At 39.2% G+C, this 23,918-nt stretch overlaps 1 protein-coding gene across 1 annotated transcript; it reads left to right on the forward strand.

Moving 5' to 3' along the window:
• The first annotated feature begins 21,742 nt into the window (after positions 1 to 21,742).
• Positions 21,743 to 23,640, forward strand: LOC118488153 (squamosa promoter-binding-like protein 8). Its single transcript, XM_035985352.1, has 3 exons — positions 21,743 to 22,429; positions 23,165 to 23,325; positions 23,410 to 23,640. Exons 1-3 carry the CDS (start codon positions 21,792 to 21,794, stop codon positions 23,433 to 23,435), a joined length of 825 nt encoding a protein of 274 aa, XP_035841245.1. The 5' UTR covers positions 21,743 to 21,791; the 3' UTR covers positions 23,436 to 23,640.
• The last annotated feature ends 278 nt before the right edge of the window (positions 23,641 to 23,918 follow it).

Below are 23,918 nucleotides of genomic sequence, written 5' to 3' on the forward strand. Positions count from 1 at the left end.
TTTAGATCAGTTGCTGAGCTATCTCTATCCCTCACCTTGGATGCGGTCAGGTTAAGATCGCTCAAGAACTCTGAAGAGAGTAAGAGGAAGCGTGAGGAGGATAACTCACAAGGGTCGGAGAAGAAGCACAAGGGAAACACTGAGTCCAAGAAGTTTGGGTCTGGAAAGGGTAGTCAGCGAGCAGAGGAAAAGCCGAAGTGCTCAACTTGCCAGAAACGCCACTTTGGGAAGTGCAGGCTTGAGACCAAGTCTCAATCAGGACCACCTGCATGTGGGTTGTGCAAGTCTAGAGAGCACAAGACTATTGACTGCAAGAGGATTAAAGATGCTACCTGCTACGGCTGCAACGAGAAAGGGCACATTAAGACTAACTGCCCTAAAAACGCCAGGAAGCCTGAGGAGGCCAAGAAGACCAATGCTAGGGTCTTCCAAATGAACGTGCAAGAGGCAATTCAGGACGACAACGTGATTACAGGTACTTTCCTCATAAATGACGTTTATGCTAGAGTACTGTTTGATTCCGGAGCTGATAAGTCATTCGTAGATGATAAGTTCTGTAAGTTGTTGAATTTACCTGTTAAAACCTTAAGTGTGAAATATGAGGTAGAATTAGCCGATGGTACCTTAGAAACCGCCTCAACCGTTTTAGATGGATGTTTTATATCCATTAGGAACCACTCTTTTCCTATGTCCTTGCTTCCTTTGAAGTTAGCCGGATTTGATATAGTATTGGGCATGGATTGGTTATCGGATAACCAAGCCCAGATCATCTGTAACAAGAAGCAAGTGGTGGTTAAGACTCCGTCTGGTGAGTCACTTACCATTCGAGGAGATACCCAGCACGGATTGCCTGAGCAAGTGTCTATGCTCAATGCATCTAAGTGCAAGAAGAAGGGTTGTGTTATTTATATGGCACAAGTCTCAGTCAACGAGCAGAAGCCCAAGATTGAAGATATTCCAGTCATTTCAGAGTATCCTGAGGTTTTCCCAGAAGAACTGCCTGGTTTGCCGCCAGACAGGCAAGTAGAATTCAGAATTGACATCATCCACGGATCTGCACCTGTTGCGCGAGCACCTTATAGGTTGGCACCAACAGAGATGAAGGAATTGAGGACGCAACTTGATGATTTGCTAGCCAAAGGTTTTATTAGACCTAGCTCATCTCCTTGGGGGGCGCCAATCTTGTTTGTCAAGAAGAAGGATGGATCAATGCGTCTGTGCATTGATTACCGTGAACTTAATAAGGTTACTATCAAGAATAGGTATCCTTTGCCCAGGATCGACGATCTGTTCGATCAATTGCAAGGGGCAAGTTATTTCTCTAAGATCGACTTGAGGTCAGGCTATCATCAGTTGAAGGTTAGAGATGAAGATGTACACAAGACTGCATTTAGGACTCGTTATGGTCATTATGAGTTCTTAGTGATGCCTTTTGGGCTCACTAATGCACCTGCCGCATTCATGGATCTCATGAATCGCGTTTGCAAGCCATATTTGGATAAATTTGTCATTGTCTTCATCGATGACATTCTCATCTACTCGAATAGTCAAGCTGACCATGAGAAGCACCTCCGTTGTATTCTAAAGCTGCTTCAGCAGGAGAAACTTTATGCCAAGTTCTCGAAGTGTGAGTTTTGGCTTCGTAAAGTCCAATTCCTTGGACATGAGGTAAGCGAGCGTGGTATCCAAGTAGATCCCGCTAAGATTGAGGCCATCATGAACTGGCAAGAGCCGAAGACGCCTTCGGAGATTCGCAGCTTTCTAGGACTGGCAGGATATTATAGACGGTTTATCGAAAACTTCTCAAGAATTGCAGCACCCCTGACTCTTCTCACCCACAAGAATAGCAAGTTTGGTTGGGGGCCTAAGCAGCAAGAGTCATTCGACATTCTGAAGCAGAAGTTAAGCAACGCTCCTGTGCTGACGTTGCCTGAAGGTATAGATGAGTTTGTAGTATATTGTGATGCATCACACACCGGGATGGGATGTGTGCTTATGCAGAAAGGCAAGGTTATTGCCTATGCTTCACGCCAGTTAAAAGTGCACGAGAAGAATTACACCACCCATGATTTGGAATTGGGTGCCATTGTATTTGCACTAAAACTATGGAAGCATTACTTGTATGGAACCAAGTGTGTGATCTATTCAGATCACAAGAGCCTTCAGCACCTGTTCAACCAGAAGGATTTGAACATGAGGCAGCGACGCTGGATGGAAACTCTGAATGATTATGATTGTGAGATAAGATACCATCCAGGTAAGGCAAATGTGGTTGCTGATGCCTTAAGCAGAAAGGAAAGAGTGAAGCCTATAAGAATCAATGCCAAGAGCATTGAGATCAAGAATAGCTTGAATGAAAGGTTGTTAGCTGCACAGAAGGAAGCTATGTTGGAAGCTAACTATCCTGAAGAAAAGCTAGGAGTAACTGAGGAGCAGTTATCCTACGGCAAGGACGGAATCCTAAGATTAAGTAAACGAATATGGGTTCCTGTTTATGGAGGACTTCGGGATGTTATCCTCCAGGAAGCCCACAGTTCCAAATATTCCGTTCATCCTGGAGCTGATAAGATGTACCAGGATCTAAAGGCAAATTATTGGTGGATAGGCTTGAAGAAGTCTATAGCCACCTATGTAGCTAAATGCTTGACGTGTGCTCAAGTTAAAGCTGAACATCAAAAGCCGTCAGGTTTGCTGCAACATCCTGAAATTCCCACTTGGAAATGGGAAATGGTGACGATGGATTTCATCACCAAGTTGCCAAAGACTAAGAAAGGGAATGATACTATTTGGGTGATAGTAGATAGACCGACTAAGTCAGCACATTTCCTACCTATTAAGGAAACTTACAGTTCTGACATGTTGGCCCAGTTATATGTTGACAAGATTGTATCTCTGCATGGAGTACCAGTGGCTATTATCTCGGACAGAGATACCAGATATACGTCACACTTTTGGAGAAGTTTCCAACAGTCTTTGGGCACGCACTTAAACTTCAGTACGGCTTACCATCCTCAGACGGATGGGCAGAGTGAGCGTACAATTCAAACATTGGAAGACATGCTGCGTGCATGTGTGATCGATTTAGGGGGTAGCTGGGATAGGCACCTACCTTTGATCGAGTTCTCCTACAATAATAGCTACCATACCAGCATTAAGGCTGCGCCTTTTGAGGCATTGTATGGTAGGAAGTGCAGAACGCCTATTTGTTGGGCAGAAGTGGGAGAAGCTCAATTATCAGGACCAGATATAGTCTTAGAGACGACGGACAAGGTTGTCCAAATTCGTGATCGCCTAAGTGCTGCCCGTGATAGGCAGAAGAGCTATGCTGATGAAAGGCGAAAACCCCTCAAGTTCGAGGTTGGTGATAAGGTTCTGTTTAAAGTATCACCCTGGAAGGGAGTGATGCGATTTGGCAAGAAAGGTAAGCTAAGCCCGAGGTATATAGGACCATTCGAGATCATCGAATGTGTAGGATCAGTGGCTTATAAGTTAAACTTACCTGAAGAGCTCAGTGGCATTCATAATGTCTTCCACATCTGCAATCTGAAGAAATGTCTAGCTGATGAGTCGCTAGTCATACCGCATACAGATGTGCATATAGATGAGAGCTTGAAATTTGTGGAGAAACCTTTGTCGATTGAGGATCGACAGGTTAAGAAGCTTCGGAGGAAGCATGTACCTATTGTAAAGGTTAAATGGGATGCCCGCAGAGGTCCCGAGTACACGTGGGAGGTAGAATCCACAATGAAAGAAAAGTACCCTCAGTTGTTTCAGTAAATCTCGAGGGCGAGATTTCTTTTAAGGGGGTGAGGATGTAACACCTCGAAAATTCATGTCCAATAATGTACTGACACGTGTCATAAACTTTGAACGTGTGAAAGATTACGTATGAAGGACTAAAGTTGACAAACAAGGAAAATATGTGGACATAAGGGTTCAAGATGTCAACATCAGATAAATATATCTTTCAATAACCCTACATGATGTTTATACCCTTAAACGAATAAATCATGGATCATACGAAGCCAATTGTGAAAGAAAGTGAGGAATTACAAACTACAGGGGCTAAATGTGTCAACATGTTTAAAGTATACCTCTGAGTGATCTTTTAGCAGACCCAAAGCTTTGTAATGGTTAATTATACTCACAAGAATGTGTGATAAAAACTTCACAAGGTTTCGATAAAGTATGAGAAAGTTATGACAATATTCGTATGCGAGGGGTTAAAAGCGTCAAACCGCAAAAGTATGTCAATTCGTAAGGAATCGAACCTTCCGGAGTATGACCATGAGTTTAGTACACTCTAATTAACCTTTAGATAGCTTAGTTATAGGCTTAGAGGTGTTTGGTGCGCAAAAATACACTTTTATGTCATGCAGGGACTAAAAGTGTCAAAAAGTGCACAAGTTTGCATTTTCGCGCATATCTCGCATTCTGAATATCCCCGGACACCCAAAAATTTATGTAAGCACTAAAACATTTTATTTTAGTGTTTGGCTTGATAAAATTCCATTCGTCACGTAATTTGGATCGTTTTTAGCATTCGTCCGTGTTTCGTCGTAATTAGCCGAACAACGGGACCGTACGACCAAACGAACCGACATCCGGCATATTTTTGAGCATGTTTCATGTTCCCTATGCTTAGGCATCATTGTAGATCCTTAAAAATGGTTTAACGGCCTTTGGAAGTGTCGGAAATGGCATTTGGGAGTGCAGGGGCCAAATCTGTCAATTATGAAAGATTGCATGTGCTGTGCAGGTCCCTTACGGACCGTATACAGGACCATACGATCCGTATAGCATGCCCAGCTCCAGAATTTTGAAAACCAGCCTTGGTTTTGCTCTTATCTCTCAATCCATGAATCTAGGGGCTGCCCATTGTTTTGTAAACCATGGGTATGAGGTGTAGGGCTGAGATTGAAGCACGATTATCGATGAACGATCCTAACGGCTCTCGAAAACCTATAAATACCCTCCTTGTTCATGGCATTTCCTTGCTCATTCACTTCCAATCTTGCTCTAACACTCAAATCTGAGGAGCCTGATCAAGGGAACCTCCTTTTGAGTGATCTTCAAGTCCTTTGGACATTTGTAAGTATTTCCTTCATGCTTTGTTCAATCGTTTAGCGTTTTAAACCGAAAAGTCAAGCGTTATCGATAAACACTTTGACTTTTAATCGGTTGAGCCATGGTTCGCGTTGAACATGGCTACGTGATCGTAATTAGGTAGGTGTTTAACCCTCTAAAGGGCATCTCCCAATTACCACGTTTACTTAGTTTAATTGTCGGGTCAAATTAAAGTCAATCGGGTTTGTTTTAAATAAAATTCATAAATAATGATATAAAATCTTTAAAATCAGTTTTGTCATTTTAACAACTTGGTAAATATTAGTTGAACATGCCTAAGCATGATTCAACCCGACAATTCTAAGTATAGGCTCGGTTCGCGACCGAAAGTCGCAAAGTTTGACCTTTGCTTTGACTTTCAGTTCTGACCCGAATTAGCTTGAGTTTATTTATGCCTTAGGGTCCTTTGTGACCATGTTATATGATAGTATAACCTCCCAAAGTTATACTACTTGGTTCTTAGAATTAAAGATCATTACGTGTTTCCATAATGCCGAAATGTTGACCATAATGCCCTTTGATATTAAAACGAGATTCTTAAAGATGTGAAAGGACAAAAACCTTTATTACTGATCTATAAGCATGTCCATAAAATTTCACATCAGTTTGAGGTCTAGATTAGGATATATGCTCATTAGCGTAATTAAGAAGCTTTTCGGTAAATTAACCGTATGACTAGCATATAGCCTATCTAAACCCAATTGTTGATACCAAACTTTTTACCCACTGATGTAATATGATATTTTAGGATTTTTGAAGATTTTTATTTATTTTTAGGCTGATCATAACCTAGAGTTCTAAGCTTATTTCGGTAATTGTCGGTTTTACCCTTTAAGCCATAAAATGAGTTTTACCAAACCTTTTGATACCAAATCTTTTTCTACTGATAATGAGTTTTACCAAACCTTTTGATACCAAATCTTTTTCTACTGATATAATATGATAATTAGAATATGTTAAGCCTTCTGGAATAGTAAAAATATCAGCTTTCCTTAAGAACCCGGAAATAGCCCAAAATCGCCTTTTAAGCGTTTTTTTAACGCATAGTATGTATTAAAATCATTTAGGGTATATAAGACTTGATACCTACTGATGTTTTAAGTAAACTTTCATACTTTAATAGTAAGCTAAAGTCTAAAACTCAGAATTCTAGTTTTGACCTTTTTTAAGCCTGTGTGAAATTACCGAAATGCCCTTAAGATGCATAGTTTGGTTATAAGTGATAAATTTCACCTATAGGTTATACCCAAATGATATAACTTGGTAAATTAAGTATTGGTACTGATTTAATCAGACCTATAACTCAAATTACTATTTGACCTCTTTTATAACCTTTTAAATGACCAAAATACCCCTTCGAGGCATAAGTTGGTTTTAAATTCATTTTGGGCATAATGGAAGATATCCTACTGATATCACAACATATCAAAGGCATATTAACTTATGGAACATGTTCATGACTCTTATGGTTACCCGTTACGCATGTTTAGCGTTCGGATCGGCCTATGTAACTAGTTTGCATATATTAGCCGAAACGGGTCAAACCAAATCGTTTTCGTCTCAAAATCCAGAATGTGAGTAAGTTACCCATATTAAACAAGTATTCAAGCTTGTTGGGTCAAAACCACATTCTAAACCGGTCTTCGCTTCATCATGCGTTTGAACCGTGTATTCCTTTTGAAAACTAACCGGTCTAAGTCTAAGCTTAATTAAAGACCCGTTAGGATTCTAATAGGTTATTAAAAACCTTCGTTCCAGATTAGGAGCCCAGTAAAACATACGTGCACTTGCTATATTTGAATTATACATTGCTCAGGTAAATACTCTTAACTTATTTTCCCTATACGGGCTTGGGATACGGTACTATAAAAGTACCGCTTGGTTGGGTGTATGTAGTCATTTAAATCGGATTGTGATTTATGTATTTACATAACCTGTTTGATATGTATTATTTGGTGTATGGCCCTTGGGGGTTAAATGACCATGTCCCGGATATCCTTGGCATCATTCATGAAATGGCCACGACCTAAGCACGGGGTGTAGGCGTACACCTGACAGCTGCCTTATGTAAAAACTGGTATCCCACTATAAGGAATCGACCTTGTGGGCACTATACCTGTGGTGCGTCAGTTAACTTAAGTACGGCCCTACAAACCGGCCTTGATGGACGACAAATGAGTAAAACTGTATACAAGATTATTTTGAATAATTGTCCCAAGTTATAAAATATTTTTGCCTAAGTGCATTCAAATCAATTTTCTAAACATTTTCAAAATGAGTCAGTTAAGTTGTATTTACCAGTGCAAACTGACGTATTTTCCAAAAAGGCTAAGTGCAGGTTCTAGACGAAATAGGCTGGCTACTCCAGGCATCATTACTCAAGTCTCGCAAGCTTTAGATGTCAAAGTCTGTTGAACAGTTTTCCTTTTTATTTGATCCGCCTGTGGATCTGTTTCGACTGTTTGTGATACTTAACTATTACAATCAATTCAGTTGAAATAAATCTATATCTTTTGCTTCCGCTGTGCATTCATATGTTGTGTTGTTTGACTATGATGATATCGATTACGTCACGATACTCCCCACCGGGCCCACCGGTGACATGTGGAAAATAGGGGTGTGACATTATGGCTACGGTTCGGTAAATACCGAATATGCCCTTTTCGGCCAAAACTTGAGTTCTACAAGGTCTTTTGACCCGATTCCAGTTGCTACTGATTTTAAATAATAAATAAGATATTTTAGACTTATTAAACTGATCGGGAACCTCAGGTTTCCTGTAGAACTCAGAAAGCCCTTTAAAAGTCTTTAAAATGACCGGAAAACCCCTACGGGGCGTATAATGAACTAAAACTTGTTACGGGCATTATGGAAGGTATCCTACTGATACCACAACCTCTTTAAAGTATATTGACTTAGGAAAACAGTGTAGGACTCCTACGGTTACCCGTTGTGCCTATTGCGCGCACGGTTCGGCTTATGTAACTAGTTTACATAAACTAGCCGATACGGGTCAAACCATATTATTTTGACCCCAAAATCCAGAGTGTGAATATTAAACCCATATAAAACAAGTCTTCGAGCTTGTTGGGTCAGAATCACATTCCATTCTCGGTTTTCGCCTTTCACGCGATTAAACCGTATCTATCCCTTGAAACTGACCGGTCTAAGCTACGGCTAATATAAAGACCCGTTAGGATTCTAATAGGTTATTTTAACCTTCGTTCCAGAATAGGAGCCCCAGTAAAAGATATTTGTGATTTAATCGAATAAGGACAATACTTGCAAAGGTAAATACTTTTAATTTATTTTCCCTTATACGGGCTTGGGTTACGGTATATAAAATACCGCTTGATTGAGCATCAAATAATTCCATCGCTTAGGTGGTTAATTGAATAGTTTGATCGGCTCATTTAAACAGTCTTGTTACTTAAAAGCCTTTGGGGGGTTAATGACCATGTCCCGGATATCCTTGGCATCATTTTACGAAATGGCCACGACCTCGACACCCGGGTGTAGGCGTACACCCGGTTGATGTCTATACTATTAAAAGACGTAGCCGATGGTTTACCCGCCTCGGTTTTACGCAAATGTGGTGTGTCTATTGATCTTTAACCAGGCACGATCCGGGCTACTGAACGCATAGAAGGAACATGTAATTCGTTCACAAGATTATAATTTTAAATAATTCTCCCAAGTTAAACAAACATGTTTATGCCACGTGCATCCAAACCAATTTTCAATCATTTTACAAAATGAGTCAGTTGATTGTATTTACTAGTGTAAACTGACGTATTTTCCCAAAAAGATTAAGTGCAGGTACTACACGTAATTGGCTGGTAATAGCTCCCTAGCATCTAAAGAAGTCTCGCAAGCTTGATGTCTTATCTGTTGAACAATATTTTTACCTACTTTGATCCCTCCTGTGAATACTATTCAACTACTTGTGATACATTTGATATTACAGTAAATGGTTGAATTATATTTATCTTTATGCTTCCGCTGTGCATTTATATATTGTGGTTTGACTATATTGTTGCCAACTACGTCACGGTAATCCCCCACCGGGCCCACCGGTGATACACGTGGAAATCGGGGTGTGACATAATGTATCATGAGTGGTAATATTATTCTTTTGACGTCGTGAATTGGGGCGGCTCAAGTGGGTTGGTTATGACAGTAATGATTCATGAATGGTATTATTAGGATGGTTTAATGATGATGTAGTAAGATGGGTGGGTTGCCTAATGGGCCCAAATTGGAGTAATTGTTCATAAATAGTATTATAGTTTTTGTACGTGGTTTGATGGGCGGTTTGGTTAACGGGTCAAAACGAGCAAACTGGTTTTGGCTGACTTGCAAACGTTTATTTATAATAATCGTTTGTAGATGTTTGAATGGGATCCAAAGACATCACATTGGGACTTACTTGAATCCACATTTACCTACCAATACATACTTATACTGATGCAGTCAGACAATCCATTGCAAAACCACTAGCCAATTAAAAGTGTGGTTCGGTTCTTGTAATCTATGTGCAGTCCAGTCCTACTGTAAGACTTTTGAAGAAACTATTTATTATGTGGTAGTAATGAAGTATGCTCCAAGAATGGAGGGCCGCTTTCAACTCATCTAACGTTTTATCGTTCTCATGTAGATTTGGAGCTCATGTTGGAAGGAAGTCAAAAACCAGTTGTGTTAAGTTGATAATTCTAGCTTGGAAGGCATTCAAAAAGTTTTTCAGTAAAGAGTGGTGATACAAATATCATGTTGGAGCTCATATATATAGGTGTCATATTCTTTTAGTTGTTTTCTCCTCGATTTTGAGATATTTTTATAATCATTGTAAATGACTATATAAGCGAAGTAATTCACCAAAGAAGGTTATATCAATGTGATCAAAGATTAAAAGAACTTTACTTCTGTTGGAATGGATTTTGTGTCATTGTAAATTTGGAGTATGACAAGGACATGGTAGGAGAGGACACAACAGTTTTTGCAAGCATTTTGTAATTCATGCTCCTCATTGGGTTTTAAAGTGTTTTTGTTATTTCATACACGAAACATGTACAAGATCTTTGACCAAATGAATATTATAGAGATTTAGAATGATGCAGGCCAAATAATTACCTGGACTTTACAATTTGGTGATCTTGAATTAGAAGTTTGTTATAATTGGTGGCAATAAGATTTTACTTATACATAATATATGATAAACAATTAAAAAAATGTTGTTTCAAATGTGGTTGTATTAGACCAATGACTCACATAACAGGAATGTTAGTATGCCAATTTGATATTCGAATAATTTATTTACCAATCTTTGACTTCAAGGGGTCAAAAGGCACGAACAAGCAAAAGTAGGAAACGCCTACACTAAATTGATAACAACTCTCGACACATTTAATTATAATTTGACAAAAAACTTTATTTAATTAAAAAAACATAAATCAATAAAACATTTTGTATGTAGAAAACATTCTTATATTCAGATCGCGCTATCAATTAAAAAGGAATTAGCTTTACATGAAAACTTTGAATGCATATGAAGGCAAAGTTGGGATACTTATGAAACCGAACTAGAAACTTGTGGTGGAGAAGGGAAAGAGGATATTTAAGAGGTTCAAAGTGTTATTTATGTACTTTTGTTTATTGAAAACTAAATTTTCCTAACCCGGAATGTTCCCGGGTGATAACCTAGTTTATTAATAAAGAAATCATCAATTATGCTTTGGAATTTTATCCATGGCCGGCCCTGAGGGTGGGCGGGGAGGACCACCGGCCAGGGCCCGATGTTTCGAGGGGCACATTTTTTATGAAAAAAACCGATATGTATATGTAAAATATTTTTTTAATAGGGTACACCCATACAAACACCAACATAAGCCCCATTACAAAACTATTCTTATGGTTTAGATTAGTTATTAACCCGTTTGACATTAGGTTTAGACCTTTAGTGAGCCCAATACCCAATTTCGTTAAGGCCTAAAGGCACATTTTTTTGAGCTCGAACAGGGTACACGAATTCTCAGGGCCGGCCCTGATTTTATCTCCTAAGTAACTAGTGTTTATACCACTTGGATTGGTGGTCTTGTCGAACCCTTCAATACACTTAATTGTTGTGGGGTGTTGGGTTTAATTCTCAAAAAACAATAAATTCACCTTCAAACAAAACTGAGTAGTGTTTAAAATTGCATAAAACTTGATAACGTTTGTTCGAATGTAATCATTATCATCGATTCATCCCTACTAAATTTAATCAATATATCAGAGCCGTCCCTATAGGCTTCTAAATCTAGGCAACGGCCTAGGGCCTCCAAAAAATAGGGCCTTCAATATTTTAAAAATCTTTATATAGCATGTGTATTATGCATTAAACCCAAATAAATAACCGATTTTTAAATAAAAGAGCTTAATTCCAACTCCAACCAATTTGCAATTCGTATTTAATTTAGGTCGCCATCTTTATTTTCACTAACTGTAACATCGCACTTGCCCATTTTGCTCAATTGTGTTGTCGATTGAGGAAAAATTAGACGTGAAATTAATGGTGTCGCAAGGATAATCTAGGTTGTTTAACGGCTATTTTTTATAGTGATCTCTATATATTGCGATTCACTTAATCACTGTTCTCCCTAAGTTCTTAATTGATACTTTGAATCTTTGACTTTTGATATTGTGCTTGCGACTGAGACTTAGAAGGAAAAAAGCAGAACCGATATTTTCTTTATACCCATTCAAAGGGCCTCACCTCTGTAGTTTGGTTAGGGCCTCCAAAAACGTTGGAACGGCTCTGCAATATATAAATACATAAATCTCAATAAACATTTGTTCGAAGGTAACATTATCATCTCTATTAACTAATTGGCATACGTTTGAATTTTTAGTTTATAAAATGGTCTTGAAATTTTTAATCATATAATACTCAAAATGAAACACAAGGTATTTAAACTGTTATTTATAGTATATAAGGTTGGACAAATGATAACATGACTTACTTTGCACTTTATTCCTTAATTTAATTATAAGGTGTTATTATTTCATCCCATGAATCTTTTATTTCTGTGTAAGTTGATATTAAGGATCCTTATATATTTCTTTCAAACTTAAATCATTATTCCTTTACCGGACTAAACTTTAAATTATTAAAATTTATTATATTTATCTTCCAACACGTTTATGAAAATGATTTTTTTTTTCTCTCCAAATTGACTCAGTCGAAACAATCATGGCCTTCTTCTTTTTACTAATAGACGAATGATTTTTCTGACACGAACATTATTCTTCTAGTGTCGTTATTCTTAATCGCGAAAATATAAGTAATTTATTTTGATACAAATCGTGAAAAGCAAAGTTGATACATACACCACGAACGAAGAGCATAAACAACTTATTATACAAAGTTTTAATGTACTTCACCAACTTTCTTTATACATTTTCTAAATAATAAGAAAATATTTCTTTATACATTTTCGGCAAATTGGATTTAAATAATCTCAACTTTCTCAATTTGACCGATAATAATCCCAACTCGGTTAATGGCCGATAATAATCCGAACTAATCCACTTTTGGCCGATAATAGTCTGCATTAAATATAGCTTAACGGAGTTAAGTTTTTTTCCGAATTACAAACCGATGTTTTAGGGTTTTTTATCAGAACGAGGATACGAGTTGATTGATATAAAATTGACCTCGAAATACTGCCCCAAACAACGAAGACGGTGCTTCAATTCGAGTGTTTAAACTTCAGATTAACAAAAATCAAGCCGTTTGAAGCACCGTTTCGAGGTAAATTTTACATAGATCGACTCGTATCCTCGTTCTAATCGATTATTTAAATCTAATTTGCCTAATTTGCCTTTTCTAGATAATAAGAAAATATATTTGCTTGTGTACGAATTTTATATATATGAAAGAAAGGACATGCTTGATTAGACATAAAAACTATAGGTTCATACAAAGAACATTCCCTTATCATTGCTTATTTCCCCTGATTTGGACATTAAGACAAATCAATATTTTCTCATTAACACGACATCAAACCAAATTATAGTGGTATCAAATTCTAAAAAAGTAAAAAACTTTTATCTGGGAGTCCAATTATGTATCAATATAATATTTTAGCTTTTTAAGTGTTGAGAATATGAAAGATTTAGGGGCTGTTTGGTAGCCTCTTAATGACCATTCAGATGCTGTCTCTTAATGGTTTAAAACCTCTGAATGAATAAGAGATAACCTCAAGTCTGAATGGTTAAGAGGTAACCTCTGAATGGTAAATAATCATATGTCACATTCTTCTACCTTCTCATTGGTATTCCTAATGGTTCCATTAAGAGGTAGCCTCTTAATGACCATTCAAAGGCTACCAAACAGCCCCTACTATTATCTGTAGTGAAATAAGTTTTAACTATTTAAAGTTATCCTATAAAGTCTCCTAAAAATAAGAAATGTATAAAGACACATTGAATCGCAAACTATAACACATTGTTGAGCAAAATATAACACAATTCCAAAAAATACAACACAATGTGTTGCAAATATAGAAAAGACACAATGACACAAATATAGAAAAGAAACAATAATCTAAACAAAAATACTAAAATCATCAAGCTAAACATCCAAAAGCGAAAACCTAAAATCTCATATCGTAGAGTTCGATTATATAGTTCCAATACCTTCTTGAATGAGGTCAAAAAGGGTCCGTTTGATACCATTCTTACGAATTTTTGTTTTGAAAAGACTTTGTATTTGATTTAACCTGAATATATTAACAGAAAATTTTAATGAGAAAAACCGAAAGATTCTTAGACCACACTCTAATTTTACCTATAAATGCATTAATAGAAAGATGCGAGGAGGAAAAAAAAAATCTAGTAAGAATATTAAACAACAAAGTGAAAAAATCAAACCCAAAAAATGGTTCACAACTCTTGAAATCATATTTGGTGATAGTAGTTTTCAAAGTTTATTCAGTTTCTACTATCTAATTGGTTGTTAGTAGTTTTATCATACATTACTACTCACATAAAAAAGTTTATAAACGCATATGCGATCTAATTCACCTGATGAAGGGGTAAGGTCCCAAAAATCCCACAAAAGGATATGGGACCATACCACCAAACCGACCTTTCAACCTTTCTAACCTTGCGCGGCCGCGCATTGGTCTTGCAGAAGGAAGAAAGAAACCAACGAACAACAGTCGCGCGCCCAAAGGGAAAACTGAACCCTTGCGCCGCCTTCCATTTAAAAGGGTCAAAACCCTGAGACCAAAAGGTCCACCCAAATATCCAGAATTGGATATTACTACCCAGACTTGGGATCTATCCAAACTGTGTACACACTAAGAGGTGTCACACCAGATAGCAGTAATCTTCTAGAAGAAATGCAATCGTGCACCACCCAGACGGTCATAACCGTCTGGACACGTGTCATCATCACAAACATTCCTGAAATCACAACGATAGCATGTAATTGGAGAATGATCTCCACTCAAACCACTTTCCACGTGGCAATCCCCTAACCGTAGATCAAGTCATGATCCGTGTGCACTTACGTCGGATCAAAGCAACTTAACGAAGGGAAAAAAGACTTAACGGAAGGAAAGATAACTGCTACGGTGTTAGCATCTTCCGTTATCTTTTCAATAACAGATTTTCCCTCCAAAAACTCTCGGTTATAAATAGGAGAACTCTTCAGGTATGAACTCAGATCCAATCTCACTACTCAATTACCTTTATCTTCTCCATACAAATACTTATTCTCACACCGGAGTCGGTCAAGGAGAGAACCCTCTTCTCCCCTTAGCGAGGCTAACGGTGCTCTGTTTTGCAAAATAGCCGGAGAAGTTGTCCGATCACCACTGAGCCAATTAAGAGAGAACTAACCTTTTATGCGGATTCAAACCCCCTGGTACAACTGATTCCGATCTGTTGAACCAGTGTTTCTTCATTGGCGCCCACCGTTTTCTCAGTTTTTCTAGTTCTTATCTCGTTTCGGTTCAGTTCATCTCATTTTTCTGTTTTTTCGTATGGCAGAAAATTCATCTTCTCACCGACGATCCGGTCTTCGACCGAATATCGGAAATAATTACCAGCAAAAACGATTCCCAAAACTTGGGATTAGTAAATACCAGACTGCTGTAGACACAATCACCAGATCTGATTCCTCAGACATCAGATCTGGAGAAGGAGTCCACAATACAGAATTAAATTTGGTAAACTCACCTTGGAGGAACATCCAATTTAGCCACAACAAAGATGACAGTCATCAGGTACAAATACACATGGTTCAAGGGGGACCATCACAGAGAGCAAGCAAACGAAATTATGATCAACACTGGAGAGAACAACAAGTCGTGTTCCCTGTTGTTCCTGGGGGCCCCCAGGAAGAACGACCAGTAATTATCACCGGTATTTTTGGTCATTACCGGACAGACTATATGTTCATAGATCCAGGAAGTTCAATGGATATCATATATGAGCAGTGTTTTAAGCAACTAGATCCGGAAGATAAAGCACGATTGGAACCGGTCGATTTTCCTCTCACCGGATTCTGTAATGAAGCTGTTTTCCCGTTGGGACAAATCGCTTTTCCGGTAACTTTGTCAGACGGCAAACATTCACGAACAGTTACAGTAAATTTCATGGTTATGCCAGCAACATCACGACATGATATTTTGCTCGGAAGAAGGTCACAAAGAGAATTCAGCATGATCACTTCCATTCCGCATGCGGCTTGTGGATTTCCAACAGAAACCGGAGTTGCAATTCTCTATTCAAGCAAGGAAGTCATGTCCGTAGATGATGAACCTCCAGCAAAGGCAGTCAAAACTTCAGCATCAGATGAACCAGAAAAATGGGTTCTGAACGGCGAATACCCAGAGCAAACCATTTTGCTAGGACATGCCATGTCACCAACAATACGGATACAGCTGAAAAGCTTGTTATCTAATAACAAAGATATATTTGCCTGGTGCCCAGCGGACATGACAGGGGTACCACGCGATATCGCGCAACATTGCTTAAACATCAAACCATCAGTAGATCCGGTCATTCATGGAAGGCGTAACTTCAGCGAAGAAAAAGCAAAAGCGATAGACGAGCAAGTAACAGAATTGCTCAACGCGGGAATCTTGCGCAAAGTAAAATACCATACATGGGTTGCCAATCCAGTCATGGTGCAAAAACATAACGGCGGATGGAGAATGTATGTTGACTTCAAAGACCTCAACAAAGCATGCCCTAGAGATTGCTATGCGCTCCCGGAAATAGACAAGAAAGTCGATTCTTTAGCATCATTCAGGTGGAAATGCTTTCTCGACTGCTATAAGGGTTATCACCAGGTCCAGATGAAAGAAGAAGATGAAGAAAAACCCGCATTTCGCACAGACAAAGGCATCTACTGTTACACTAAAATGCCGTTCGGGTTACGCAACGTAGGCGCCACATATCAACGCCTAATGGACACAATCTTTAGCGAGGATATTGGCAAAACTGTCGAAGTATACATGGATGACCTCGTCATCATGAGTCATGAAGAAGAGACGATGCTCCACAATATCCAGCGCACATTCGATTCCTTACGAAGCGTAAATTTAAAATTAAACCCGACAAAATGCTCCTTCGGAATGGAAGAGGGAAAGTTTTTGGGTTTCACAGTTACCAAAGACGGTTTTAAAGTCAATCCAGAGAAGGTACAGACCATTCAGCAAATGCCATCACCGGCAACAGTCAAAGAAATGCAAAGGCTTGCCGGACGATTAGCAGCGCTAAATAGATTTTTGGCCAATCATGCGGCAAAATCTTACCCATTTATCAGTACGCTGCGAAACTGCGGTAAGAAAACTCCCTTTCAATGGACACCCGAAGCAGAAGCAGCGTTCAAGCAAATGAAAGAATATTTAATCCAATTACCAACGCTGACCGCACCAAAAGAAAAAGAACCATTAATCTTGTATCTGTCAGCCGCGGAGGTGGCAGTAGGCGCAGTATTAATGGTAGAGCGGGAAAACATTCAGACTCCAATCTACTACATCAGCAAAATGCTCACCGGTCCTGAAACTCGTTATTCAATGATAGAAAAGCTGGTTTTAGCGCTAGTACACGCGTCCAGACGCTTGCGCAGGTATTTTTCAGGCCATGTCATCACAGTACTGACAAATTATCATCTGAGTCAAATCTTGTCAAAACCCGACATAGCGGGGAGATTAGCCAAATGGGCCATCGAGCTAGGAGGCTACAACATTTTTTACAAACCAAGACCTGCAATCAAAAGGCAGGTTCTAGCCGATTTTGCCACCGAAGTTCCCATTGATAAAGTACAAGAATGTGAGGCAATCCAGAACCCGACACCTGTTTTTGACGACAGAGTCTGGACCTTACACACTGATGGTGCTTCCAATGACGATGGAGCAGGAGCAGGTCTCCGATTAGTCAGCCCGGATAATCACGAACTCACATATGCTATCCGCTTATTCTTTCAAAGTACCAACAACGAAGCGGAATACGAAGCATTTTTAGCAGGTCTTCGTCTAGCACTCAAAATGGGAGCAAAAAACCTTGAAGCTAACGTCGACTCAAAACTAGTAGCTGAACAAGTTAACGGTCGTTACGACGCAAAAGGCGAGGCTATGGCGTTGTACCTTGAACAAGCACGGATGCTAATCAATCAATCTCAGACATTCAAAATCAATCACATAAACAGAAGCGAGAACAAGCATGCGGACGCACTAAGCAAATTAGCTGCTACTAGCTTTAAACACTTGGCAAAAGAAGTACGCATAGAGGTATTATCCAATCCCTCCATTCACTTGAAACAAGTATGCGTCATAGAGACGGGGAGTCCATCCTGGATGTCTCCAATTATTTTGTATCTCCAACACGGGAAGCTCCCAGAAGGAAAAGCAGAAGCCCGAAAAATACAACACAAAGCAATAAACTACGAGATGGCGGATGGCGTCCTTTATCGAAAATCATTCATGGGTCCGTTACTACGTTGTGTTGATAAAACAGATGCTCAGTATCTGGTTAGAGAGATCCATGAGGGATTATGCGGGATACACGCAGGACCGCGCATGGTCGTGGCAAAAATAATGAGCGCCGGATACTACTGGCCAGGAATGCACATGGACGCAGTTGATTTATTACGAAGATGCGAGGCATGCCAACGCCATGCACCAAAAACACTTAGACCCAAAAATCCGCTGATTCCAGTTACTTCCGCCTGGCCATTCCAACAGTGGGGCATTGATCTTGTTGGCCCATTTCCTGATGCGCCAGGCGCAGTAAAATTCATCATCGTTGCGGTAGATTACTTCACAAAATGGGTGGAAGCTAAAGCTTTAGCCTCAACAACAGCAATGGTAATTCGCAAATTCATATGGGAGCATATCATTTGCAGATTTGGGTTACCATTGCGCATTATTTCTGATAATGGCACCAATTTCGCCGCGGAAGACCTTCAAAAATGGTTCAAGGAAATGAACATTGAGCACAGCTTCGCCTCCGTTGCGCATCCTCAAGCGAATGGTCAGGTAGAAAGCATAAACAAACAAATCGTTGATGGTATAAAAGCGCGACTAGGGACAGCGCGCAGAGGATGGGTTGACGAGCTTCCCAGCATCCTCTGGGCGCATCGAACAATGCCAAAGACTAGCACCGGAGAAACTCCGTTCAGTTTAGTCTATGGGTCAGAAGCCGTCATTCCAGCTGAAATAGGCCTACCCTCGTCGCGCATGTTAGCAATGGAAAAACAGGACAACGAGCAAGAACGGAGGATGAATTTAGACCTTCTGGAAGAAAGGCGCGAGAACGCGGCCATAGCAGAAGCAAGGTACAAGTCCAAGTTAGAGAAATATTACAACGCGCGTGTGCGCATCTGCACTTTTGTCCCCGGAGATTTTGTCTTACGCGACAACGAGGCTTCAAACGCTGAAAAACCCGGAAAATTAGCGCCGAGGTGGGAAGGACCCTATGTCATCAACGAAGTCTTGGGTAAAGGAGCATATACCCTAAAAAGGGTTGATGGGACTCTAGTTCCCCGCACCTGGAACGCGCAACAGTTGCGCAGGTGTTACACGTAAGCCAATCCTTTAAAACAAAAAGAACATACAGGCACTGTATTTCTCCATCTTATCTTGTATTACAGGCCTTGCGCTTTTATCAATGCACGTATTATTCTTAGTAACATCACTGTCTATTACAAATTGCATGAAATTTCTTTGGTTCGCGCGAAAACGACATGGGCAAACATTGTATACCTCATGAACAGTCTCAAAACAGGCAAACTGTTGACAAACGTTCACACATGAGCACAATACCATTCCTCATTCGCCTCACCTATTCAAAAGTAATTACACACATGCAACATATTGTAATACGTACATATACGGATCATAGTAAACAATCTTCAAAAGAGTATATCATCATATACATTATCAAAAAGTGTGAACATAGACACTTAACAAGATCATAACAATGATCTTCAAAAAAATCCTGTCCAGTACCCAGAAGCTTACAACAAAAAAGCATTAACAAAAGACAGAGGTAGACCCTAGGCTTCAATATCCAGTCAAACACCAGAACCATCATCAACAGAGGACACCTGCCTGTTCCGGCAAACTTTCCGACGTCGGTACACCAACCGACACCCCCCTCTTTGAAGTGTCGGAAACTGAGTCATCAATCCATCAACATCCAATATAATATCAGCACCAGCAGAAACGGTAGTATGATGAGAGATTTTGCACTCAGAATCAGCAACTGCAAGAGGAACAGGATCGATCAGTTTCTTCACCGGTGCAATAAAAAGAGGTGGTGAACGGGACAGAAGAACGAGACCTTCGGCAGCATCATACACTCTAAGAGCATCTAACAGGAGACGAGTATGGTAAGAACGCTTCATCTTCTTTAAACTCAACTAAGATCAAATATTTCAAGCATATATATAAAGAGAACTCAACACCTCGAGAAAAGAGAAATCCATCATTAACTGTCAGAACTATCACATCCAAACGGCGCTACAGGGACTTAGGTCACTTCTTCAATTAATGAAGACTGACAAAGCGCCATTTCAAATCTCGAGACCAATGAGGAAAAATGTTCACACTTACTGACAAGTGACGTCATTACCTGACAGAGCATGATTACAAGTCACATTTTTTCCTCTAAAAAAAAAAAATAAATACAATACAAAATTCAACCGTCTCATAATTTTCTTGTCTTATAGCGCTCAAAAAAGACTTTTCCTCTCCTAAGTCCAGTGCTCTACTTATTTGCATAAGTACAACACTAGACTGGGGGGACTTGAAGGGGTAAGGTCCCAAAAATCCCACAAAAGGATATGGGACCATACCACCAAACCGACCTTTCAACCTTTCTAACCTTGCGCGGCCGCGCATTGGTCTTGCAGAAGGAAGAAAGAAACCAACGAACAACAGTCGCGCGCCCAAAGGGAAAACTGAACCCTTGCGCCGCCTTCCATTTAAAAGGGTCAAAACCCTGAGACCAAAAGGTCCACCCAAATATCCAGACTTGGATATTACTACCCAGACTTGGGATCTATCCAACTGTGTACACACTAAGAGGTGTCACACCAGATAGCAGTAATCTTCTAGAAGAAATGCAATCGTGCACCACCCAGACGGTCATAACCGTCTGGACACGTGTCATCATCACAAACATTCCTGAAATCACAACGATAGCATGTAATTGGAGAATGATCTCCACTCAAACCACTTTCCACGTGGCAATCCCCCAACCGTAGATCAAGTCATGATCCGTGTGCACTTACGTCGGATCAAAGCAGCTTAACGAAGGGAAAAAAGACTTAACGGAAGGAAAGATAACCGCTACGGTGTTAGCATCTTCCGTTATCTTTTCAATAACAGATTTTCCCTCCAAAAACTGTCGGTTATAAATAGGAGAACTCTTCAGGTATGAACTCAGATCCAATCTCACTACTCAATTACCTTTATCTTCTCCATACAAATACTTATTCTCACACCGGAGTCGGGTCAAGGAGAGAACTCTCTTCTCCCCTTGGCGAGGCTAACGGTGCTCTGTTTTGCAGAATAGCCGGAGAAGTTGTCCGATCACCACTGAGCCAATTAAGAGAGAACTAACCTTTTATGCGGATTCAAACCCCCTGGTACAATTGATTCCGATCTGTTGAACCAGTGTTTCTTCACCTGACTATCGTTTTTATTGCTTGATTCGATTAGAATGATTAATTCAACTATGATCCCATTAAATCAACATTCGATTAAATCAATCTAAAAACAAGATAAATTTATTGACTTATAAGTTAGAACTTACCTTTTTTTAACTATGTTAATAACATGTACACATTAATTTTCAAAAAAAAAAAATAAATAAAATAACATGTACACATCAATTATTTGTCGGAATTTTTGCCAACAAAGTAACAAGTGGATATGATATGACCAACAAAAATACATGAGTTCCTTACCTTCATTATGCCAAACTTTCTTCCACACCCAAAACAATCAAATCCAATACCTCACACTAAAACAACTTGTACATTAAGCATCACAACTTGTACACCATTCTCACATCTTACTTTTTCCACTCTCACTTTTTACCATTAAACCGTGATACCTGCACATATCTTTTTGCACTTCAACAAATCAACAAAACAACCTCAAATGTTGGACTATGAGTGGAGCAACCCGCCGCCGACCATGTTCACCGGCTCTGTCTCCGGCGAAGAAGCCGGCTCACAAGCCGATCACCCAAGCCGCAACATCTTCGATCACTACTCACAAACCTTCAACGAAACCACCCCCAACAACACACACTACCTCGACCCGAATGACTTCCTACACCATACCCATAACCCGACCCAACATTACCTCCACAACCCGACTCACTTCACTTCTATTTACGACCCACGCGCCTACACCGGCTACAGCACGTACCCACTTGAACCGGACGGTTTAAATGGGCAAACCGGGTTTATGGTCATGCCGAAGACTGAACCTGAACCGGGGGGTTGTGGTTACGATTATAATAATAATAATAACCGGATTGGGTTGAATTTGGGTGGGCGGACGTACTTCTCGTCGGCTGAGGATGAAATGGTGAACCGGTTATACGGCCGGTCTAGACCGGTTGATATGGTGGCCCATGTTAACTCGCCCAAGTGTCAGGCTGAAGGGTGTAATGCTGATCTTTCTCATGCTAAGCATTACCACCGTAGGCATAAAGTGTGTGAGTTTCACTCAAAAGCGTCTACTGTCGTTGCTGCTGGGTTGACTCAGCGATTCTGTCAACAGTGTAGCAGGTTGTTGCTTAATGTTTATGCTTTTACCGTTATCTCCTTCAAATACATCTTTTACTATTGAGTTTTTATATGATTTTTTAAAGGAAATCCTTCAAATACATCTTTTACTATTGAGTTTTTATATGAATTTTTTAAAGGAAAGTTTTGGAATATAAACTAAAGTTGTTGAATTAGTAGAATATTCTGTTACTAATGTAAAAAAAAAAAAAATTAAGGGTATGGTTGGGTTAACGGGTATGTTAAATTCGGATAATCAGGTCAGATATTACCTAATATTATGTGCTTAAAAATTCTGCCTGCATGTTGTATCCGAATGGATTCGAATTCGGATACATTACCTTTCCTAAATGTTTTATATGTTGAGCTTAATCGTTGGGTTCGTTTTCTTGTGTTTTAAGAATATTTTTCTGTAATTTTGTAAAGATGACGGATATACCCTTTGAGGCAATGAAAATAAACACAATGATTGGTGTACATGGAATGGGGTTGATCCCGAGGGCATTTTGGGTCCGTAAAAGTTTCTGTTTCCCATATTGGCTGTGAATTTACACTAGAACGTAGTGTTTGCTTTTGCTTGTTATAGTATAATACCCAAAATACCCTTTTGTTGATTTCATTTATTAGTTAGTACTCTAATAATAGACTAATTATTACTTCCTATGTTATTTTTCTTAAAATTTTATTTTAAAGTTCCTAAAAGGAGATTGATTTACTTTTGTATATAATCGCATAAAGGTTCCATCTTTTGTTGGAATTCGACAATGGAAAAAGAAGCTGTCGAAGAAGATTAGCCGATCATAACCGTAGGCGTCGAAAATCATCACAAAATCAAGATCATAGTAAGTCCCTTGTCACCCCTACAAGCACTCAAAGTTCGTCATCTGATATCCCGCCAAGTAAGTCTTATTTTTTTTTAATTTTTTTTGTCTTAAATTATAAGCATTAATCATAACTTTATGGTACTTGTATTAACTTTTTAGGGTGTGAACCGGATTTGAAAGGTTAATTATGGTGGCTAGCATGATGCTAGTGGTTCCTCCATTACGGAAGTTCAACTGATTGTATCCCTCAAGTCGATGACTAGCTAATTATGAAATACCGTTGTAATTAATATTTTAGATTGTTTAAACAAAAACGGTTCCTCGAATTTTAGTTCTCAGTTAAGTGTATGCTAAACTTACTTATCTTATATATAGAAATGAATTACTAAATTTAGCTTTTTTTATACCTACTTTATCATTGATTGTATGACAATTTAGTACTATCATAAACTAAGATTCATTTCGTCGAAAACCTAATTTTCTCCGCATTTGTATAAGGATATGGTTGGCATGGTGTGTTATGGTCTTAAAAAAAGATCAAGACATCGTTTTGTATATTATTAATACACATTTATACCGTTAAACTGTGCACCCCGTTTACCTTAATCATACGAAAAAAGTAGAACTTGATATGTAATCCGACTCAAATCAGTCTACAATATGACTCG

This window comes from Helianthus annuus, chromosome 16, assembly GCF_002127325.2.
Source record: "Helianthus annuus cultivar XRQ/B chromosome 16, HanXRQr2.0-SUNRISE, whole genome shotgun sequence".
NCBI lineage: Eukaryota > Viridiplantae > Streptophyta > Magnoliopsida > Asterales > Asteraceae > Helianthus > Helianthus annuus.